This window comes from Hypomesus nipponensis, chromosome 24 (genome assembly GCF_054491055.1).
Source record: "Hypomesus nipponensis isolate SF chromosome 24, ASM5449105v1, whole genome shotgun sequence".
NCBI lineage: Eukaryota > Metazoa > Chordata > Actinopteri > Osmeriformes > Osmeridae > Hypomesus > Hypomesus nipponensis.
In genome coordinates this window covers 5,277,501-5,296,068 of record NC_140384.1, presented here as the reverse complement: position 1 = coordinate 5,296,068, position 18,568 = coordinate 5,277,501, and the positions used below count along the sequence as shown (strand labels likewise).

Below are 18,568 nucleotides of genomic sequence, written 5' to 3'. Positions count from 1 at the left end.
GAGAGGCAGAGAGACGCCCATCCTCCTTTAATCTGATGGTTGGATGAGCCAGCGGACGTCCAGTTCCCCAAGCTGAGAAAATAGAGGAGGTGAGGGGGTGAGGGGTCGAGGCAGCCCTGCACTTCCTCTGGAAGTTCCACTCAGCGGACAAACATCCATCAGACGGACGGTCGGACAGGCCGACAAGCGGACAGAGGGAGGGAGGGGCTTGCAGTAGGTGGGCCGTGGATGTGCCGACAGCCCGAGCCGTTTCACGGTCAACGGGGCGTGTACGTGAGGGAGGTTTACACTCTAGTTAAAACCCGCAGGGTGTGCAGGCTACACAGCCATCTCAACACCACCCCCCCCCCCTTTCATTCCCCCCTCTATTCCTCTCTCTCTCTGTCCGTTACGGCTGTTTATGTAGACTTTTTACGACGGCGTTGGGAAGGGAGTGATGGGTAAAACAAAGATGGCGCGTCAAAGACCTCCCGGGCGTGCAAGGGTGCTGGGAAACCAAACAGAAACCCCGGCGCTTCATCAAGTTTGTTTGCTAAAAGCACACGCACGGGCACACACACACAGAATCATTTTCAACTTTCAACACGGGGAGTGAGTAATCAAGATGAAGCGACAGGGGGAAGGGGGGGGGGGGAGACATCAAAGCTGGCTGAACAAAGGCAGAAGACTTCTCCCTCCGTGGACACAATTAGGGGTTAATTAAGGGACTGTGTTCCCATCCTTGTACACATTAACTGACTTTTGTTAGGCATTAATCAGTGCTTACCTTCACACGGTTCTGCCTTTGCAATTAATAACCGGGTTCAACAATGAGTAATCGCTGCCGAGCAGGTAGAGCGATACGCAGGGGGAAGGAGATGGAGCCCGCACGACTTTTGACAGGCAGGGAGAACCAGCCAATCAGAAACAAGTGTGTGTGGAGGGGGGAGGGGGGGGGGGCAGAGTGTCATGTGTATTGTGTGACTGTGCTTTGCCCATGGCGTGCTATTGACTTTAGTCTGGGAACTATTGCGTTATCGAAAAAAAAGAAAGCTCTGCCTGTGTTTGCTGGCGATGGGAAAGCCTTCCAAACAGACGGGATGGTGGGCTGGATACCGTGGCAGGGAGGCCGGGCCACTCGCAGCCAAGGGGCCCATGGCATAGTCCCTGTCATGGTGGGCCTCTGAGGAGGATTCCAGAGCGGGCCCCGGACCTGGGCCTCTCTCCAGGCTATCTGCTCAGCCTGTGCAGCTGTGGAGGGGTCAGAGTCTGGGAGGGCCTCAGCTCTATTCAGCCCTCCCTCCCCTCCTCCCCCATCCTCCCCCCCCCCCCCCCTCAGCCCCACACGCAGGGAGGCTCTCCAGCAGCGAGATTTGTTCCACTCTATCTGCATATTTGCGGCTGTGTTCAGCTGTGTTCCGAACTGATAAAATTCTGCCAGTCCGTCAGAGAGCTGCCAACGCCGGAGCGTTGACCTTCTTGCAAGAAGATTCCTTTTGAAAGTAGGAATGAGAATAAAACCAAACAAAACAAAACAAAAAGGGGAGGGGATGCAGGGAGGAAGAAAGAAAGAGAGAGAGAGAGAGAGAGAGAGAGGGGTAAGGAAAAAGGGTAAGAAGAAAACAAACATGGAGGGGGAGGGAGAAGGACTGGGCCAGGAAGGCGGGGGAAGGACTCCAGGTTTTTATCACGTTAAAAACAATAACCAGAGATGTTAGCATACAACCCCCCCCCCCCCCCCCCGCCCCGCCCCCTCCTCCACTAGCCGTCAGTCTGCTATGCTGGTACCAGTGTTGCTTCACAGATGATTAAGAGCAACAGACAGCTCTGTCCCCACTCGGCCCGGACGCAGCCAGCATGGAGAACACCACCATCACACGGGGAAACCACACAGGCAGCGCCAGAGAGACAGAGACAGAGACAGGGAGACAGGGAGAGAGAGAGAGAGAGAGAGAGAGAGAGAGAGAGAGAGAGAGAGAGAGAGAGAGAGAGAGAGAGAGAGAGAGAGAGAGAGAGAGAGAGAGAGAGAGAGAGAGAGAGAGAGAGAGAGAGAGAGAGAGAGAGAGAGAGAGAGAGAGAGAGAGAGAGAGAGAGAGAGAGAGAGAGAGAGAGAGAGAGAGAGAGAGAGAGAGAGAGAGAGAGAGAGAGAGAGAGAGAGAGAGAGAGAGAGAGAGAGAGAGAGAGAGAGAGAGAACAAGAGAGAAAGAGAGAACAAGAGAGATAATAAGAGATGAGAGGCTGAGTTACGGAGAGAGCACGCAAAGATAGACTTGTGTGACCGACGCGATCAGCTTCAGAGAATAGGAAGCCTGTGTCTGTTCTCACGTGTGTGAGTGTGTATTTGATCAGGAGCCTTGCCCCTCAGTCTGTCAGCTCCCACTCTGGACCAGCAAAGGGGCAGGGAACTGTGTGTGTGTGTGTGGTGTTTGGTTTGTGACACAAATCCTACGGCCTGTGGAGTTGATGAGGCACCCTGCAGCCCCCCCCCAAGAGCACCCCCAGCAGCCCCATACCCAGCATACACAGACCTGCCATAGCAACTAACCCCCTCCTCCCCTCCCCTCCTCCCCCCCAGCCCGGCTCAGCAGTGAGTCACCGTGGACAGAGGCTGGACGGGAGATGTATGGGCTGGAGACGCCGGGTCACGCCGCTCTGACACCGCTCCCTCGACCCCCCGTCACCCCGGGCCCTCTCGCGTGACTCGCGCCACAATAGCCCCGGCCTCGACGGCTGCCAAGGCGCCAAGGGCACAAAGACACCACGGCAACGACCTCTGACACAGCCGGGAGAGGAGGGCCGACGGGGATAGACGCTGAGCTGCACGCCAGCCTCCCAAACAGGCCTCCTCTCAGTTTAGAGATCGATGAAGCCCAATACTTGGGGCTGAAATACGAAAGCGCGCACGGAACAAACGGGGAAGGCGTAACAGTCGTGGGTAGGATTCGATGTTGCGAGGAAAAGAAAGTCGACATTTTCTTCGGAACTCTACTTCCTGGTTGGGGAAGTCGAAAAGGATGTTTTCTGAAAACACGGACGTTGTAAAAGACCTGTTTGGAGGGAGTGAATGATCTGTGGAACAGCTGCGGGTTTTTGAGGAGGCGATGGCAGCCCGCCTCCTGGCCACCCGCGCCATCGGACTGTTCGACATGTGTTCTGTCTTAGCCCCGGGCGATCGGATGACAGGGCGCGGCGTCGCGCTCGGCCGAGTGCACAGCGCTGAGCCGTGCGTCCGGGCGGACGCGACCGTTGAGGCGAGGACAGGAAACGTCACGATACACCCGTAGGGGCCGCGTGAAGTGACGTGAGTGCGACAACATGCGCGCGCGCTAGGGGCACACGCGCGCGCGGCCACCTCGGCGGCTGACACCACCCTCATCATCTCTCATCGCTCTTCTGTCCCAGATTGCAGATTATACTTGTAATCCTGCGTTAAGGACACATTCTCTGAGCGTGATTACCGGGCTCAGAGACCCAGAAAAGAGAGAGAGAGAGAGAGAGAGCAGGAGCAAAACACTACGATGAAAGTATTACAGAGGAGAGAGATGCTTCACGTGGGTTACCTGCAGAGACGCGGGGGCAGCCAGGCAACATGGGCTCCACGGGGGTGTCCAGAGGCTCGGGGCTCGACACCCAGTTACGACAGTGCTGCGGAGGGGAGGGGGGGCGGGAGGTTGGGGCAGAGAGAAGCGAGGGTGAGATAGAGACAGATACAAGCAATTAAAAACCCTGGTGACATGCCGCGGAGACAGTTTAGGGTTTGTTTGTGGTCGAGTGCGGCCAGCGGCACCGCGGGGCTCACCGGGGGGGTGTCGGCCCTGACTGCTGACCCGTAGCCCCCCCCCACCCACCCCTGCTCTGGCACACACATAATCTCTCACACACACACACACACACACAAAGCCCACACGGCCGACAGCCCTACTGTCAATAACAGAAAAGACGACTTTATCCCTCTAAACTCTAGTTTCTCTACCGTTACGTCATTCCATAACCCCTGGCGGAAACACAGGTGTCACTATCCAGAGGTATTTGCATGGCTAGACTGTAGATACAATATGGGGAGTGTGTGTGTTGTGTGTGTGTGTGTGTGTGTTGTGTGTCCCTTCAGTGGGCTGTGCGGCCCAGGAGTGTGTCCTCGAGGAGAGAGAAGGAGGAGGAATGCTTGGAGAAGACGCGCCTCAGATAAGATAAAAGTTCAATAGAAGAAACAGAAATGTAAAAGAGATTAGGGGGTGCAGCTGGCGTCCCTCTGAATCACCGCTTATCTGCTCTTGTTTACTTTGCCCTGGCGGCCTGACAGCCATTACAGTGCGTGCGTGTGTTTGTGTGGGTGTGTTTGTGTGTCAGGCTGCTCCCACAAAGCAGTGCTGCTTCATTCCCGGACCCCCCCCCCCCTATGGCGAAAAAAAAAAAAACACACAAACTCATGCAGGACACACAAACACCCTCCTACCGCCCACACTTCCCAAGGCCCTGTCGGAAAGGGGGCTGGATGGACCAATCTGGGAGGGCGGCGACCCCCCCCCCCCCCTCCATCCCACCCCCCTCATCCCCCCGCCCGGAGCCTGGAAAGACACGCAAGACCCCTGGGTCACGTCACACCTCCGCCAGGCTGTCAGAGGCAAACCCTTCCTCGCCCCCTCGGCCCCACCAACCCCTCCCGCCTTCCCCCCTAAACCCCCCCCCCCCCCCCCCGCGAGCCCCCCTGCCATCCCTGGGGTCACCGCGCACCCCGAGCGGGACGCGCCGTCACTCAGACGCCACCGCGACGAACGTGTGCGTCAATAGATGTGCGCACGCACTTGGGTTTGCACCTGCGCAGGGCGCCAGAGCCCTGGGTCTTTCTTCCAACCCTCTTTGTCTCCGCCTGGCGCCTCCTGCGGCTGCGTGCAGGCGTTCCACCGGCGGTTCTGCCTCGGGGGGGGCACAGCGGGCTGAGTCTCCGCGCGCCAGGACTCATGGGAAGCTACGGTTACTGCGAGGAACCGTTCACTGGATTAGCGCGAGTGTAAACATTAACGTCTCGAAAAGGAAGTGTGTCGGAGGGGGAAGTCAGCTCGCGGTACACCTGGGGAAGATTCAGTTGAGATGCAAATGACCAACGCGTGACACGGTCTGTCGCCCCCCACCCACACACACACACACGCCACTCTTCTGTGTTTCACCTCTGTCTCCCGCTCTCTAGCCCTGTCAATCTGTCAGCTTCCAGCCCTGTCAGCCCCTCTTCTCTACTCGAACGCCATGGAGAAGAACAGGGGCGAGAAGAGGAGAGGAGGGGAAGAGGAGAAGAGGAGAGGAGGGGAAGAGGAGAAGAGGAGAGGAGGGGAAGAGGAGAGGAAGGGAAGAGGAGAAGAGGAGGGGAATAGGAGAAGAGAAAGGGAATAGGAGAAGAGGAGAGGAGGGGAAGAGGAGAAGAGGAGGAGAATAGGAGAAGAGGAGAGGAAGGGAAGAGGAGAAGAGGAGGGGACACGGAGGAGTGGAGATCAGAGGAGAGGAGAACAGAAGAAGAGAGAGGAGAGGACGGAGGAGAGAGGATGAGAGGAGTGGAGAGGAGGAGAGGGCCTCCGTTTGGGGAGTAAACTGCCGTGCACTAAATCTTAGTAAACAGCCGTGCATTGTTTGTATTTTTAGACTCCTTGCTCTGCCCTAGTTGGGCTCCTCTGAGGGACTGGGGGTTCAGGGGGGGCGGAGGGGAGTGGGGGAGAGGGGGGGGGGGTCCTTGACTGGTGCATCAAGTGTCTCATTGTATCTCCTTTAATTCATTCCATCTGGAAGAAGATGTCAGCTGTGCTGTGGGCGAGAGAGTGAGGCATTTCAAAGGCCCCGGCCTCTCTCCCCAGCCCACCACCACCAAGCCCCCGCCACCGAAGGAGGCGCAAGGGGGCCGGAGTCTGAATAGATTTGTCAAAGCAACCCTGGAGTTGTGGGAGTGCGAAGGGAGAGGGAAAGAGCAGAGAGATAGAGAGAAAGAGAGAGAGCAGCAGTCACATAAAGCCAGCGCCCTCTGGATGGGATTAGGGACGGGGACTCGACAAAGGGATGGCACATCGGCTGTCTCTGGCTGAGCCATATTATCATCACTTCAAGCAGGCAAGGATCAATGGTGCCATTGAACTGACTGAGGCGGCAGCGCAAACATAAACAGGTCCCCCCCCCCCCCCCCCCCCCCTCCAGTCCTGGTGACTCTTGTGTGTTTGTGTTTGTCTGTCTGTCTGTGTGTGTGTGTGTGTGTGTGTGTCTGTTCCACTGGTTGAAAACACGAAGGGGGAATTTGTGTCAAATGAAAGATCACATATGGAAGACCGAGGCTAGAGAGTCACATCCTCGTCCACACACACACACACACAGTTGAGACACTGGCAGGCAGGAGGATGGAGAGGCCACAGAACATTCCCTTTGATTTCCATCACAAACAAACTTCACCACGATGAAAGATACCAAAGGAAAACCAAAAGGCACGCACACACACACATTAAATGTGAGTGCACATATACACAAAACAAAAACGATAGAACTGCTTATATATATATTTCCTCCATAAATGTTTTTTGTTTTTTTGTTTTTTTTACGTAAATCTATTCTCGCCCCATCAATGTTACTAATCCGAAACATATGGCTCCCAGAATCCTATGGGGTGTTTTGGTTGGATGCTGGCGCATGGCGGGGGGCTAACAGGAGCTCTTAATGGCACAGTGTGAGAGCGTGGAAGCGGCGCACAGGTGCTACAAAGACGCTCTACCTGGGACACGCTCTTAAGCCACCCCCACCTCCTCCAATCTGGGCATCCCCCCCCCCCCCCCCCTCCCCACACACACACCCACACTCCAACAGGTTAGCAAACGGCCACCTGCTCTCCACTGCCAATCTGGATAAAACGCCTCCCTCGCCACTCACAGCCTCCTAACTAGCGCACACACACACACACACACACACACACACAAACCTCATGATATGGAAGCTCTCAGAGATGGCTAATAGTAGTGTTTACACACGACATATAGAGCTTTCCAAATAGTGCCCCCATCACTACAAACAGAGGCTCTCACACGAAGCAGCTCGCGCTTTGATGGCCGGCCACATCAGAGGCACGTAAGTGCTGTCTGAACGACACACATGGGATCTGAGTGCTGGGAATATGGACCTGCAAAGACGCTTCCAGGACCTCCAGCTCCCAGAGCCCACTTTGCGGGGGGAACAAGGCCCTGACGAGGCAGCGCGGACGAGGCGCAGTGCAGTATAGTGCGCCGTTCGCCTGGACTGACCCCCGGGACAGCCTCCAGCCGGGTGTCGTGCACCCAATCCCCTTTCCTGTGAACCAAGCTCCCCTATCGTGGCTCCTGTTTCCAGAGTCGTCTGTGACCTCAATCCCGAGACACCTGTTCGCACCACACGGCTTCTAACTTTGTTCTCGCTCATGGGTGTTGTTACGGCAGCCCCCCCCCCCCCCCCCCCCCAAACCAGCATGGCTCAGACTACTGCTTTACACCTCCACATCACTTTCTTTCATCCTCCATCCAACTCCTCATCTCTTTATATCTCACTCCCCCCCTCCCCCCCCACATCTCTACCTTTCCCCATGGCCCGGCTCCTACTCCTGTTGCTGTAATCTCTGTGGATTAAGATGGTTTATTCATGACCATGCTGTGCGCGTGTGTTTGTGTGAGTGTGTGAGTGTGTGTGTGTGTGTGTACGTGATCCGAGCGGGCCACTACAGTATGACAGCGGGCCAGCACAGTGACAGGAGACACCTTGGACTGTGACAGGCTGCCAGCTGTACACCATCCACCCCTTCACCCGTTTCTCTCTCTCTCTCTCTCTCTCTCTCTCTCTCTCTCTCTCTCTCTCTCTCTCTCTCTCTCTCTCTCTCTCTCCCCCCCCACACACACCCCTCCCCCCCTGTCCTCTTCCCAGCTCTGCTCATCTATCTCTTCGCTCGCCGGTCTGCCTCTTCCTCCCTTCTCCCCCTGCATCAGTATTCACGGCGTTGACCCGCCGTTCCCCTCCCTCCCTGTCCTTCTTCTGAGGAGGTCTCTGCGCTTCCATCACCTTGACGCCTCCTCCTCCTCATCCTCCCTCTCTTTTGGCTGGGCCGCGCTAAGTGGAGGGGGCTCCTGCCATCCCTCCCTCTGTCCGTCCATTTATTTAACCGTCCGTCCGTCCGTCTGTCTGTCTTCCAGCCTCCCTCCATGTCGCCTACCCCTCTTCTGAGCGGTTAGCTCTGGCTCACCTGGCGCGGCGCGCGCTGATCTCTACATCCCGCCCCCCTCCTCCCCTTCCTCCCCTCTTCCGTCCTGTGACCCTGTGACCCCCAGGAGGGGGGCGTTACTGCCGTCCCTCAGACAGAGCAGAGTTCTGCCAGGGGCCCTCCTACGTAAACACCGCCCCCCCACCCACACGCGCACACACACACACACACGCTGGGAGGGCAGTCCAGACGGCGCTACCACAAGGGGAGAAAGCTCTGAACCTGAATCCTCCTCCAGATAAAAATGTGTATCAGCGATCAGTGTGTGTTTGTGTGTTTGTGTGAGCGGATGCAGGCATGGGAATGCTTGATGTACCATGTTCGTGGCCATGCTGTGCTAAGGTCATCTGGTGGATGTATACCCAACCACCAGCACGTGTATGTGCGTGTGTGTGTTTGTGTTTGCATGTGAGAGATCAAGCTAAGCCGGCGTACTGTAGCGGCGCGCCGGGCAGGGGGGGTGGGGGGGGGGAGGAGGCAGGAGGCCCTGGGATTAGGCTCCCTGAGAGGGAACACAGACAAAGCTCTCCGTCCTGATCTAACTCCGGAGCGAGAGAGAGAGAGAGAGAGACAGAGACAGAGAGACGGCACCGGCTCCACTCTGATGACAGGGCGCTCTCAGATCGGGAACACACACCCAGACCGCCGCGCTGCCCCCGTTGACGAATCGAGACGTCCCCCCTGCGTGTTAAGGGCCGGGCCTCAGACATAGAGAAGGGCTTGGGCGTCTCTGGATGAGTAGGGGGGGCTGATTGATTTGAAAGCAGGCCGTACCAGTTCTTGCCGGTTTGTATGGCTCAAGGTTTGAGGCACACTTGATGTGCGTATGAGGACCGCAGGACATGCTCCGTGTCCCTGTGAAGGGTCTTTGTTTTTAGCTGGTATCCAACCAATGCAAGACCAGGGATTAAGGAAAGGACAGTCGGCTCTCTATTCTGTGGTAGAGGTGAATTGTTCTGGGGCAATCTTTATCACAGATGGAATTCATCAAACATTCCCATTATGAATCGGAAACAGAGGATGAAGTGAAGGCCAGTCCAACCTTGTGTCTCCACCACAGCTACACACACACACACACACACACACTCGGAGACACGCTCTCAAACACAAACACACACAGCCAGGAGAGAGAAAATTGAGAGCGCAGAGAGAAAGGACTACAGATGTGAAGGGCGGGAGAAAAAAAAACATCACGAAATCGGTGACAACAAACAAGGGCCTGACGACGCGAGCGCGTGTGCACAGCGGTGTGGGGTGGCTGCGTGTGTGTGTGCGAGCGTGTGTGTGTGTGTGTGTGTGTGACATTTGCATCTCTGACTCCCCCGTAGCCCTGGCAGTAGCTGTGTCTCATCTGTATGTGCATACTGAGCGAGCCCAGGTGCTCTCTGGTAGCGCAGAGGTCACAGCGGAAAGGGCGAGCGTTGAAATGAGTGGGCCCGCATTAGAGGACACACACACACACACACACAGAAGGCCAACCGTTTGGGTTATTCATTCACCTCCACCCAGGCAGAAGAAAGAGGGGGGGGGGGAGGAGGGAGGGAGGGAGGGGAGTGAGGGAACGAAGGTGAAGGGAAAAACATGCAAACAACTGGCTTTCCCTTTGACGGGGCCGCTCGCCCGTGGTGTGGTGTGGCCCCGGCGTCTGGGCGCCCGGCGTGGCCGTGCCAGAGGAACGACGGAACGACAGTGGGCCGCGCGGCGCCTCCAGACAGTGTTATACATGAGGGATCAGAAGGTGAGGCCTGAACCATCCTTACCTTTGTCCCTTGGTGTCTGTGTGTGTGTGTGTGTGTGTGTACCCGTGTGTTAGAGGCCGGGGCTCGCAAGAGAGCCTGCGTGTAGACGCACGCGTTCGTGCATGTAGGCGTGCGTGTGTGTGTGTGTGTGTCTCACCTGCTGCAGCCACTCCAGAACACTCTTGCTGGCTTCCTGGTGCCACACGTTGTGGACCGAGTCGGTCATAGCCACGGCACACACTTTGCTCTTCACCTGCGCCTCTCTCTGGATCATCTGATGGGCAACACACACACACACACACACACACACACACAGGAGCAAGTTAATCTGAGAACAGCATAACCATACTCTACAAGTCCGAGCTTCAAGCCAGCCAGTCATAGAGTATTCACCAGGCGGCAGTTGAAAAACGACCATTTCAAATAGCGTATGTCAACGATCTGTGTTTGATTCATCGGGCCTGGCATATTGAAAAAACGGCGGGGCTAGCCCACCGAGATGTGAACCCCAGCATGACAGACTGGACTAAACGCTTGGAGCATGAGAAAGGGACGGTAGATCTTTAAGTGAGCAAAAGTGAGCCGTGTCTGGCCTGCAGGAGCGCGTCACAGACATCATGATGTCACAGACATCATTGTCCCAGCTCCGGCCGGCCGGCCGGGCAGACAGCCCCGCTGTTCGATTCAGCCCGGAGATGTGAGATCTACACTATGTCCTTGTCACGTCGGCGTAAAAGTCCTTGCCCCCCCCCCCCCCCCCAAGTCCCATTCTAATATCCTCGCCTGCAGATGTCACAACGGACCCCGCCGTCCGCCTATTCCCCCGCTGAATGACTGCGCGGAAGGAAAATGTCACACAAAGGACTTGTTACCGCCATACAATAGCCTCCGGACTGGCCCAGCAGTCCCTGGTCATCTTACACAAGTTCCCTTAAGATAAAACCGGGGGGAGAAAGACGAACAGCGGCGGCAACAATAGGTTAACAATCACTTACGGCATAGGCTGTGGCCGAACCTGGTTGTACATCAAAGTGACTGTTGGGCATTTGAATACATCCTCCCAGCCCCGTTCAATTAAAGGGGGGAGTGGATAGAGATAAATGGAATCTATTAAGGCGCTAAGAGCTAATACATCACCGCGCTGATAAGGCTTTCCTGGGAAGCCTCCCCACCTCTGTGGAAAAGACAGGGTCGGTCTTTATACGGTCTTGGATAGACTTAGATACACACAAACACACACTCACGTCCACATACAGACACATCATCCACACGCACACACTCCACGGGAAACATACAAGCGCATTCACAGCAAAGCGCGGAAAAACACACGCGGACACAAGCGCAATCTCTCTTCTCCCCTCCTCCCCTCCACCCCCCTCACGTATGGTTGAAAAGCTTTTCCTCTGGCAGAGCGGGGGCCCATGGGAGCAGCAAAGTCAACCTTTTAAAACTGGAGGTGTCAGTCAAGGGCCTGGGGTTTTTTTTTTCTGGGTCTTTTTTTCTTCTTTTTTTCGGGGCGCTCGCCAAAAGGGCCGAGTCCTTGAGTCGGAGCTTCTCAGGGAGACCAGGGAAAACAGGAGACGGCAGGCGGGCGGGGAACCACGGAAACGCTCGGCGCATGACTTTAATGACCCTCGGCAGCCTAGCGCTAGAGCGGCTCCGTGTTTTTCCGTGGAGGGAGTGTCCGTTTGACCCCCCTCGTTCCCACCGAAAACCTGAAACGCAGTTGTGTGTTTACGATGGAAACTGCATTCAGGCTTTATGGGTCACTACACGTCGCCGGGACGGCATAAATCACACACAAAGACGGGTTCGACTTGAAACCGATACTTTATACATGGGACACTGAGGTTGGAATACATATATATGGGGTGGAAAATACATCCAGTGATATTTGAGGGATCCAGTTTGTGTTACAAACGGGCTAGCCTTGGGAGCGGTAAGGGAAAGCGTTTGGGGTGAAGGTTAGCATTGGGCTAGCATTAGCCTTGGTAGCGGTAAGGGAAAGCGTTTGGGGTGAAGGTTAGCATTGGGCTAGCATTAGCCAGCCAGGTTCTCAAGCAGGCCCTGCGGCCGCTGCGGGATCCGCAGACGGAGCGGGGAGAGGAGAGAGGACAGCTGGGATAATCCATCTCCAGCAGTGGGGAGGAACATGTGGAAATACTTGTTGCGCTAAAACCAACAGGCAGATGTCGAGACGCTAGCCATCTCTCCCGTGCCCTCTCCTCCTCCAATGGAGCATCTGGGTACAGGCAGAGAGACAGCCTGGGTGAGGTGGTGGGGGGAGAGGGGGAGGAGGGCGGCGGGAGAGACAGAGAGGCGGAGGAGGAGAGCATCCCAAGACAGGTGAGGCAGCTGTACTGTCGAGCAATTTCATAAGAGAAAGGATATCAAAAAAGGGAATTAACAAAGGTCATCCGCTTTTCCTGTGGTTCTGGCTCTTTCCATCTCCAATTACATTTACCTTGATTTCTTTAGATCCATATGACATTGTATTGTTTTATGTTAAATTGCTAAGAGACACCTTAATGTGATCCTTATGACCACTAGAATTCCCCTGAAACGCTCCATAAAACAATGCAGGACCACAACCCTATGTCTGCCCACATGCACACACATACAACCCCTGCCACACTCCCCACCAACCTTCCCACCCCCACATCTCCAACTCTCCTTGACCCCCTCACGGTAAAACACAGTGTTTAGCGGCGTAAATCCGCCTTGCTGTCACCAAAAGCCAGCTAATTGCGAGCCTTCGGGGCGGGGGGGGGGGCAGGGAGTGAAGAAAATTGTATTTCCGCCCGTGACGTAGAGGGGAGGGGGAAGGAGATGTATTAATCGTGTTTATCTATTTGGATGAGGAGTGGGACGGCGAGTTTGAAGTAAAAGATGAGGCGGCGTTTGGCGACGTGCTAAGCCCGGCGTCTCGCCGAGATAAACACTTCTTCATTCCTCCATCTCCCTGTGACGCTCGCTCCGCTCCTCCGCTCGCTCCGCTCCTCCGCTCCACGTCTAAACACCGGCAATAATAAAGACAATTATTTAGCCCTTTGATAATTATGTGTCAAAAACAGACGAAGGCACTGGATAATTGGGGGAAAACTGAATGGTAATCCACAATGGAGTTCCCCTGGGGGGGGGGGGGGGGTGGCCCAGTCAGGTCTGGGCTGAGAGAGAGAGAGAGAGAGAGAGAGAGAGAGAGAGAGAGAGAGAGAGAGAGAGAGAGAGAGAGAGAGAGAGAAAGAGAGAGAGCAGGAAAGAAAGAAAGATAAATATACGAGAGAAGGAGCAGGGATTTTAAGGGACCGCGTTTACCGCCAAATGATCAACGTGAACAACTACAATTACCAGAGCGAGAGAGAGAAAGTGAGAGAGAGAGAGAGCGGGCGCTTGGCGGAGGCGGGGTCGAGGGGCACCCCGGGTGTGTGGAGGCACCGTTGTTCGGCGCCCGATGGAAGCCTAATGCGCCCAAACGCTTGCCAACAGACGGGGATAATCTCGACGACCCACTGAGCACTGAAGCGCTGCTTAAATATTTGATTGATTAACTGTCCAACTGCCGCCAGTAAGAGACTGGACGGCATCGGAGCTCTAAGTGTGTACACACACGCACACACAAACAAACACGTGCTTGCTATTCCCCCTTGCGCAAACACTCACATGCAACACACACACACACAAACACACGCAGCTTGCAGGCTCTTTGGAGGCAGCCGTTGCCCAGCCAAACATAAACCCTGACTTGTGTTGTGACAACCCCAAGGCACATCTGACACAAATCAATGAGGAGAACTGCAGACATTAGAGCCATAATCAAACAGTGGTGAGTTGATGATCCAGGAAGCCACGCTAACAACAGAGGGACTGTGTGTGTGTGCGTGCGTGTGTGGCCTTTAGCGTGTGTTGGAAAGTGATAGCAGTCCCGTGACTAGGTCGGGAGGCCCTAGGTCAGCTTTCTACCCCTCGTCGTCCACCCCCGCCGCCCTCCGCGCCGGACCCCCCGGCCTAGCTGTGAAAACACGGGCAGCTGGCCCCCACGCTCCAACACCCTCCACAGGAAGAGACAACATGAGCGCTCCCCCCCCCCCCCCGCTTTGAAGCCCGGGCCCCCGGGTCCCACAAGGTCCTGCCAGGTCCCTGGCATCCTTTGTCTTAACGGCAGGAAGGAAGCCCTCTCCAGCACGAGGCCACAGGGCCACTGGGGGCCAAGTAGGAGTGTGTGTGTGTGCGTGTAAAGAGGAGGTGCGCGTATGGCGAGTGCATGGTCCCTGCGTGCATGGCGCATGTGCCCACACTCCAGGTACACATACACACAGTCAAGGGAAGAGGAAGAAAGAGAGAGGAAAAAGAAAGACACATGCTGCGCAGTCGATGGCGTTTGTTGGCGGTTTTTTTCTTTCTTTTTTAACCCCTGGCTCTCCACCGAGTGAACTCTGGCTGGGGGAGGGAGTGAGAGAGTGACCGGGAGAACGTCGCAACAACTTCCTCCTCCACTTCCTCTGACAGCGCCGGCCGCCACGTGCTGGGAGGGGGGCGGGGGTGGTGTGTGTGTGTCTGTGTGTGTGTGTCTGTGTATCACAGGACGACGTGACTGACAGGTCCGGACGCCGGGCGCAGGGGAGGGGGGGACGGGGGGGGTGGGATCTCCACACGCACGTCAGTGGGGGCCGACAGGAAAAGGGGCCGGCAGGAAAAGCCCAGTAAATATTTACTGACACAGCAGAAGGCCAAAATGGCCGCCCCGGCTCCTGGAAACAAAAGGCAGAGGATGGGGAGCGTCGTGCCAGGAAACCAGGCGGGCGGCCCGCGGGCGCATCGCCTCGCTGGTGCCCGGTGGAAAACAAGAGGAAGAAGGAGAAGAAGGGAAGGGAGGACAGAGGGGAGGGAAGGGGGACGAGAGAATGGGGGGGGGGGGGGGTGAGAGAGGGGGGGGGTGAGGGCGGGGGACGAGAGAGGGACAGGGTGTTGCACATAGACTGGGGAAGGGTTCGTAAACAATGGTGCGCAAGGAAACCACTGATCACTGAAAACAAAAGTATCACTCGCCGAGCGGCATGCGCCAGTGTGCAATATGTGAGCGGGTGCATGAGCCAAAACGTGCGCCCGCGTTTGAGTCAAATACCGTCATCGTCTTATCTTCATATATTTCGCTAAACTAAATGAATCTCCCTATTCAATTACCAGGCCAAGCTCAATCAAGGTTCCCATCAGCGCCTGGATCTGTTCTAGCTTGTGTGCGTCAAACACTTCACAAATATAACAACCATAATAGATTGATTTACTGAAAAAACATGGATGATTTTATCAGTTCATATAAAATGCATGCTCTTTATTGGTTGGAGAGACTCATTTTTACGGTGTGGCTTGCTCCCTATGCAGATATTTTCTAGACAAGGTCGAATCTTCTTATTGACTATTCTGATTCAATTAATTTCAAATTAACATCTGTGCAGGTGCGGCTACTGTACTGTATATTTGATATTAAACTGTCTACAGTTTAATCAATTAGCAGATGCTCCACTTGTTTCATTAACTGAATCTACCATGGTCGAATAACTTCACTACCCGACTCTGAAAATCAACTTAGAACAAGGAAATTATAATCAAAATGACACTCACAATCAAATGTTTTTGACACAAGTAAAACAAATAGAACTTAATAGGCAAACATGAGTTCATCTACAACAATTAAAGAATAAAGTAGTGAAAAAAAGAAAAAAAAGAAAAGTAAAATTCAGCCTGGATGCTAATTAAAGTCTTGTTTTAATTAGGATATATCTTACTTAAGAAAAGCAGCTCAAGGTAGATTGACTGTGTCTTCATCAGTCTTTGATTGACTGGCTGTATTAATAGCTCCGGTCTTCAGAGCAAAATGAGAAGTTATTTTAGCCCGGTGTGAATATTGACTGCGCCTCAATGTGTCTTTCACCCGCTCATTTCCTTTCTTTCTGTCTTTTTCTTTCGCTCTCTCATCTCTACCTCTCCCTGTCTCTTGTCTCTCATTGTCTATGCACCCTCCGGCACTGCTGTAAAATAGAAACCTAACCTCAATATTTTCCCTCACAGTACTGGGACTTACTGCCCCATTAAATTCTCCTTCCCATGTGTCAGCTTGCACATTTCCTCCATGAAATTTTCGTATAATTAAACTTTCTTAATGATTTATAAGATATAATAATAGCCGTAAGTATTTCGGAGCAGGTTAAAGTGACACCCTTTAAGTGCGCGCGGGGATGACCCTGTTTTAACATGGTTTCGGATGGGTGACTCCCGACTGGAGAAGTGGATGGAGGGAGCGAGTTCGAGGGGGGGGGGGGGGGGGGGGGGGGGAGGGAGGGAGAGGCCTCAAGTGCCATAACTCAGGGTGGTGGTGACACATGGGTGAACCCTGGCCTCCTCTTCCCTGAGTGTCCATATCACACACACACAAACACACACACACACACACAAACACACACACACTCACTCAGGAAAACAGAGCTCTGGACTAAAACAAACAAGCATTAAAACACACAAATGTTTCACAGAAATGGTGTTGATTGTTAAGACTGTCAGCTCAGTGGGACAAGCAGAATGTACTGGAAATGCACAACAGACGCATGGAAACAGGCACTCTCTCTTTCCCTCCCTCTAACACACACACACACACACACACAGATGTTTGCTCTCTGCTGCCTCTCTCACGACGAGCCTGATATGATTGCCACTTAGGAAATCAGTGTGTTTTCACACCAGTCTCCTCTCTGCCAAAGCTAATGTGTTAAATATCCATCCCGGCACCACCCCAGTCCTGTCCATCTCCCACACAGCCCCCCATACAGCCTGAGAACTCCCTCCCCCCGCACACACACACACACACACACATCTCTCTCACACACACAGCGCTGCCTAACACCCCACACCTACACTTGGGTGTCACACTAAAACATCCGGACCCAGCCTCATATCGGAGGTAGTCGACGTATTAAACTGTGGGACTGATAATCCTAAACTCGACATGTTATTGGTGGAATGGACTTGAGACGGACAGGAGAGGGACAAAAAAAAGAGTGAAAAATAAGAGAGCCTGCATGAGAGTGTATTTGATCCCTCCCCCCTCCCCCCTCCCTCCCCTCCCCCTCCCCCCCTTCCTCCCCTCACCTCCCCCTCCCCCCCTCCTCCCGGCTCTTGGAGTTGGATTCTCTGGGGAAGCGTTTTGTTGAGACTTTCAGGGCCACTCGACCCACCTCTCACGGCTCACGTGGAAAGAAGAACAAAAACATTAAAAAATGAAAAAGAGCGAGAGGGGAGGTGAAAGAAGATGGCCGAGGAGGAAAGGGACAGGGCTAACGAAAGTGACAAAGAGACCGTCTCCCCCTTCAGATACCAGGGCGCTGTTTCATACTAACCGCAGCTCCCCTTCCCAAGGCTGCGGGGGGGGGGGGGATTGCAAAAAAACTGGCCCTGTGATCTCCTCCTGTCCTCCAATGGGGGGGAATGAGGGAAGGTGCATGAGAGGAAGAACTGAAATTAATGAAAATATATATATATCCATCTGAAATTAACTTGCTGTAGCCGGTAGCTGTGTCTTAAGTGCCGTGAGATACCAAATAAGTTGGTGAGAAGAGAGGAATTTTTCAGTTCAATTAATGATTTAAACCTATGATATTGTGCCGACACATACAAAACAAGGAATTGATGATGAGAACCGACTAATAATGTGCTAAAAAGCAGATATAAATATAATTGCGTAATTTGAAGGTTTTACACTTACCTTCTCATGTTTGACCCTTTTGAATACAACATGAAAGTGGTCTCTGCCGGTAGATGAATATGAAAGAACAAATCAAACTTTGAAATGAAGTCGAAGATGGCTCCCATTACCTCCCTACTTCCAGGGAAATTAACCCCAAGCAGGAGACGACAAACACTATACTAGGAAAATATATTTAGAAATGTTTTGACTCAAAGTAGCTATAGCAAAGTGTGCAACCATAAAACAAAATGTATTTAAAATACATCAATAATAGTAACAATAATAATACTACTAATAATAATTGTACTATGATCATCTTTATACAATATGAATACTTTAAAAAAGTAATATATTTTCATGATATTACATTTCCCTGAAGTTCATTGGAATTAGCTTTTATTAGAAACTGAAGAAGGATGAAAGTATGCAGAACAAATGAACAGCATACTTTCTTAGAAGGATGGCATTCCCTATATACCACAGAGTGCCATCAAACTGGTTTTTTTTTTTATCAGTGATGTTGTTGATTAAAACAAAAGCTCAAGTATAGAAAAGGGGGGGGAAGCATCAACCCAAACTATATTATTAATCTTATTAAAAAAAAAAAGCAATTAAATCAAAGTGTTAGTGCCTGAAGCCATGAGGACCGTCAATTTCTGTAGAAAACGCCAAAGAAGATTACAGTTGGGTTTGTGGATTTCATGAACCCTTTTTTGATTAGTGAGTCAATTATTTCTCATTACTGAAGATGCTATTTCGGAAAAAGGACCTTGTCACTCAATCATGTAAAAAGTCCTCTAAAAGCTTGAATAAACCATTAAAGAGAAGGGGAAGCCTCATCCTGACCCTCTTTTCCCCTAAACTCTAGTT

At 53.3% G+C, this 18,568-nt stretch overlaps 1 protein-coding gene across 3 annotated transcripts in view; it reads right to left on the bottom strand.

Annotated features, from left to right (window-relative positions):
• Positions 1-18,568, bottom strand: part of arb2a (ARB2 cotranscriptional regulator A) — a 132,599-nt gene that overhangs the window by 36,268 nt on the left and 77,763 nt on the right. For all 3 annotated transcript variants that reach the window (XM_084690817.1, XM_084690819.1, XM_084690818.1), the window contains 2 exons: positions 10,121-10,237; positions 3,540-3,624 (listed from right to left, as the gene is read on the bottom strand). In XM_084690817.1, the coding sequence (XP_084546943.1) occupies positions 3,540-3,624; positions 10,121-10,237 (202 nt within the window). The remainder of the gene's footprint in view (positions 1-3,539; positions 3,625-10,120; positions 10,238-18,568) is intronic.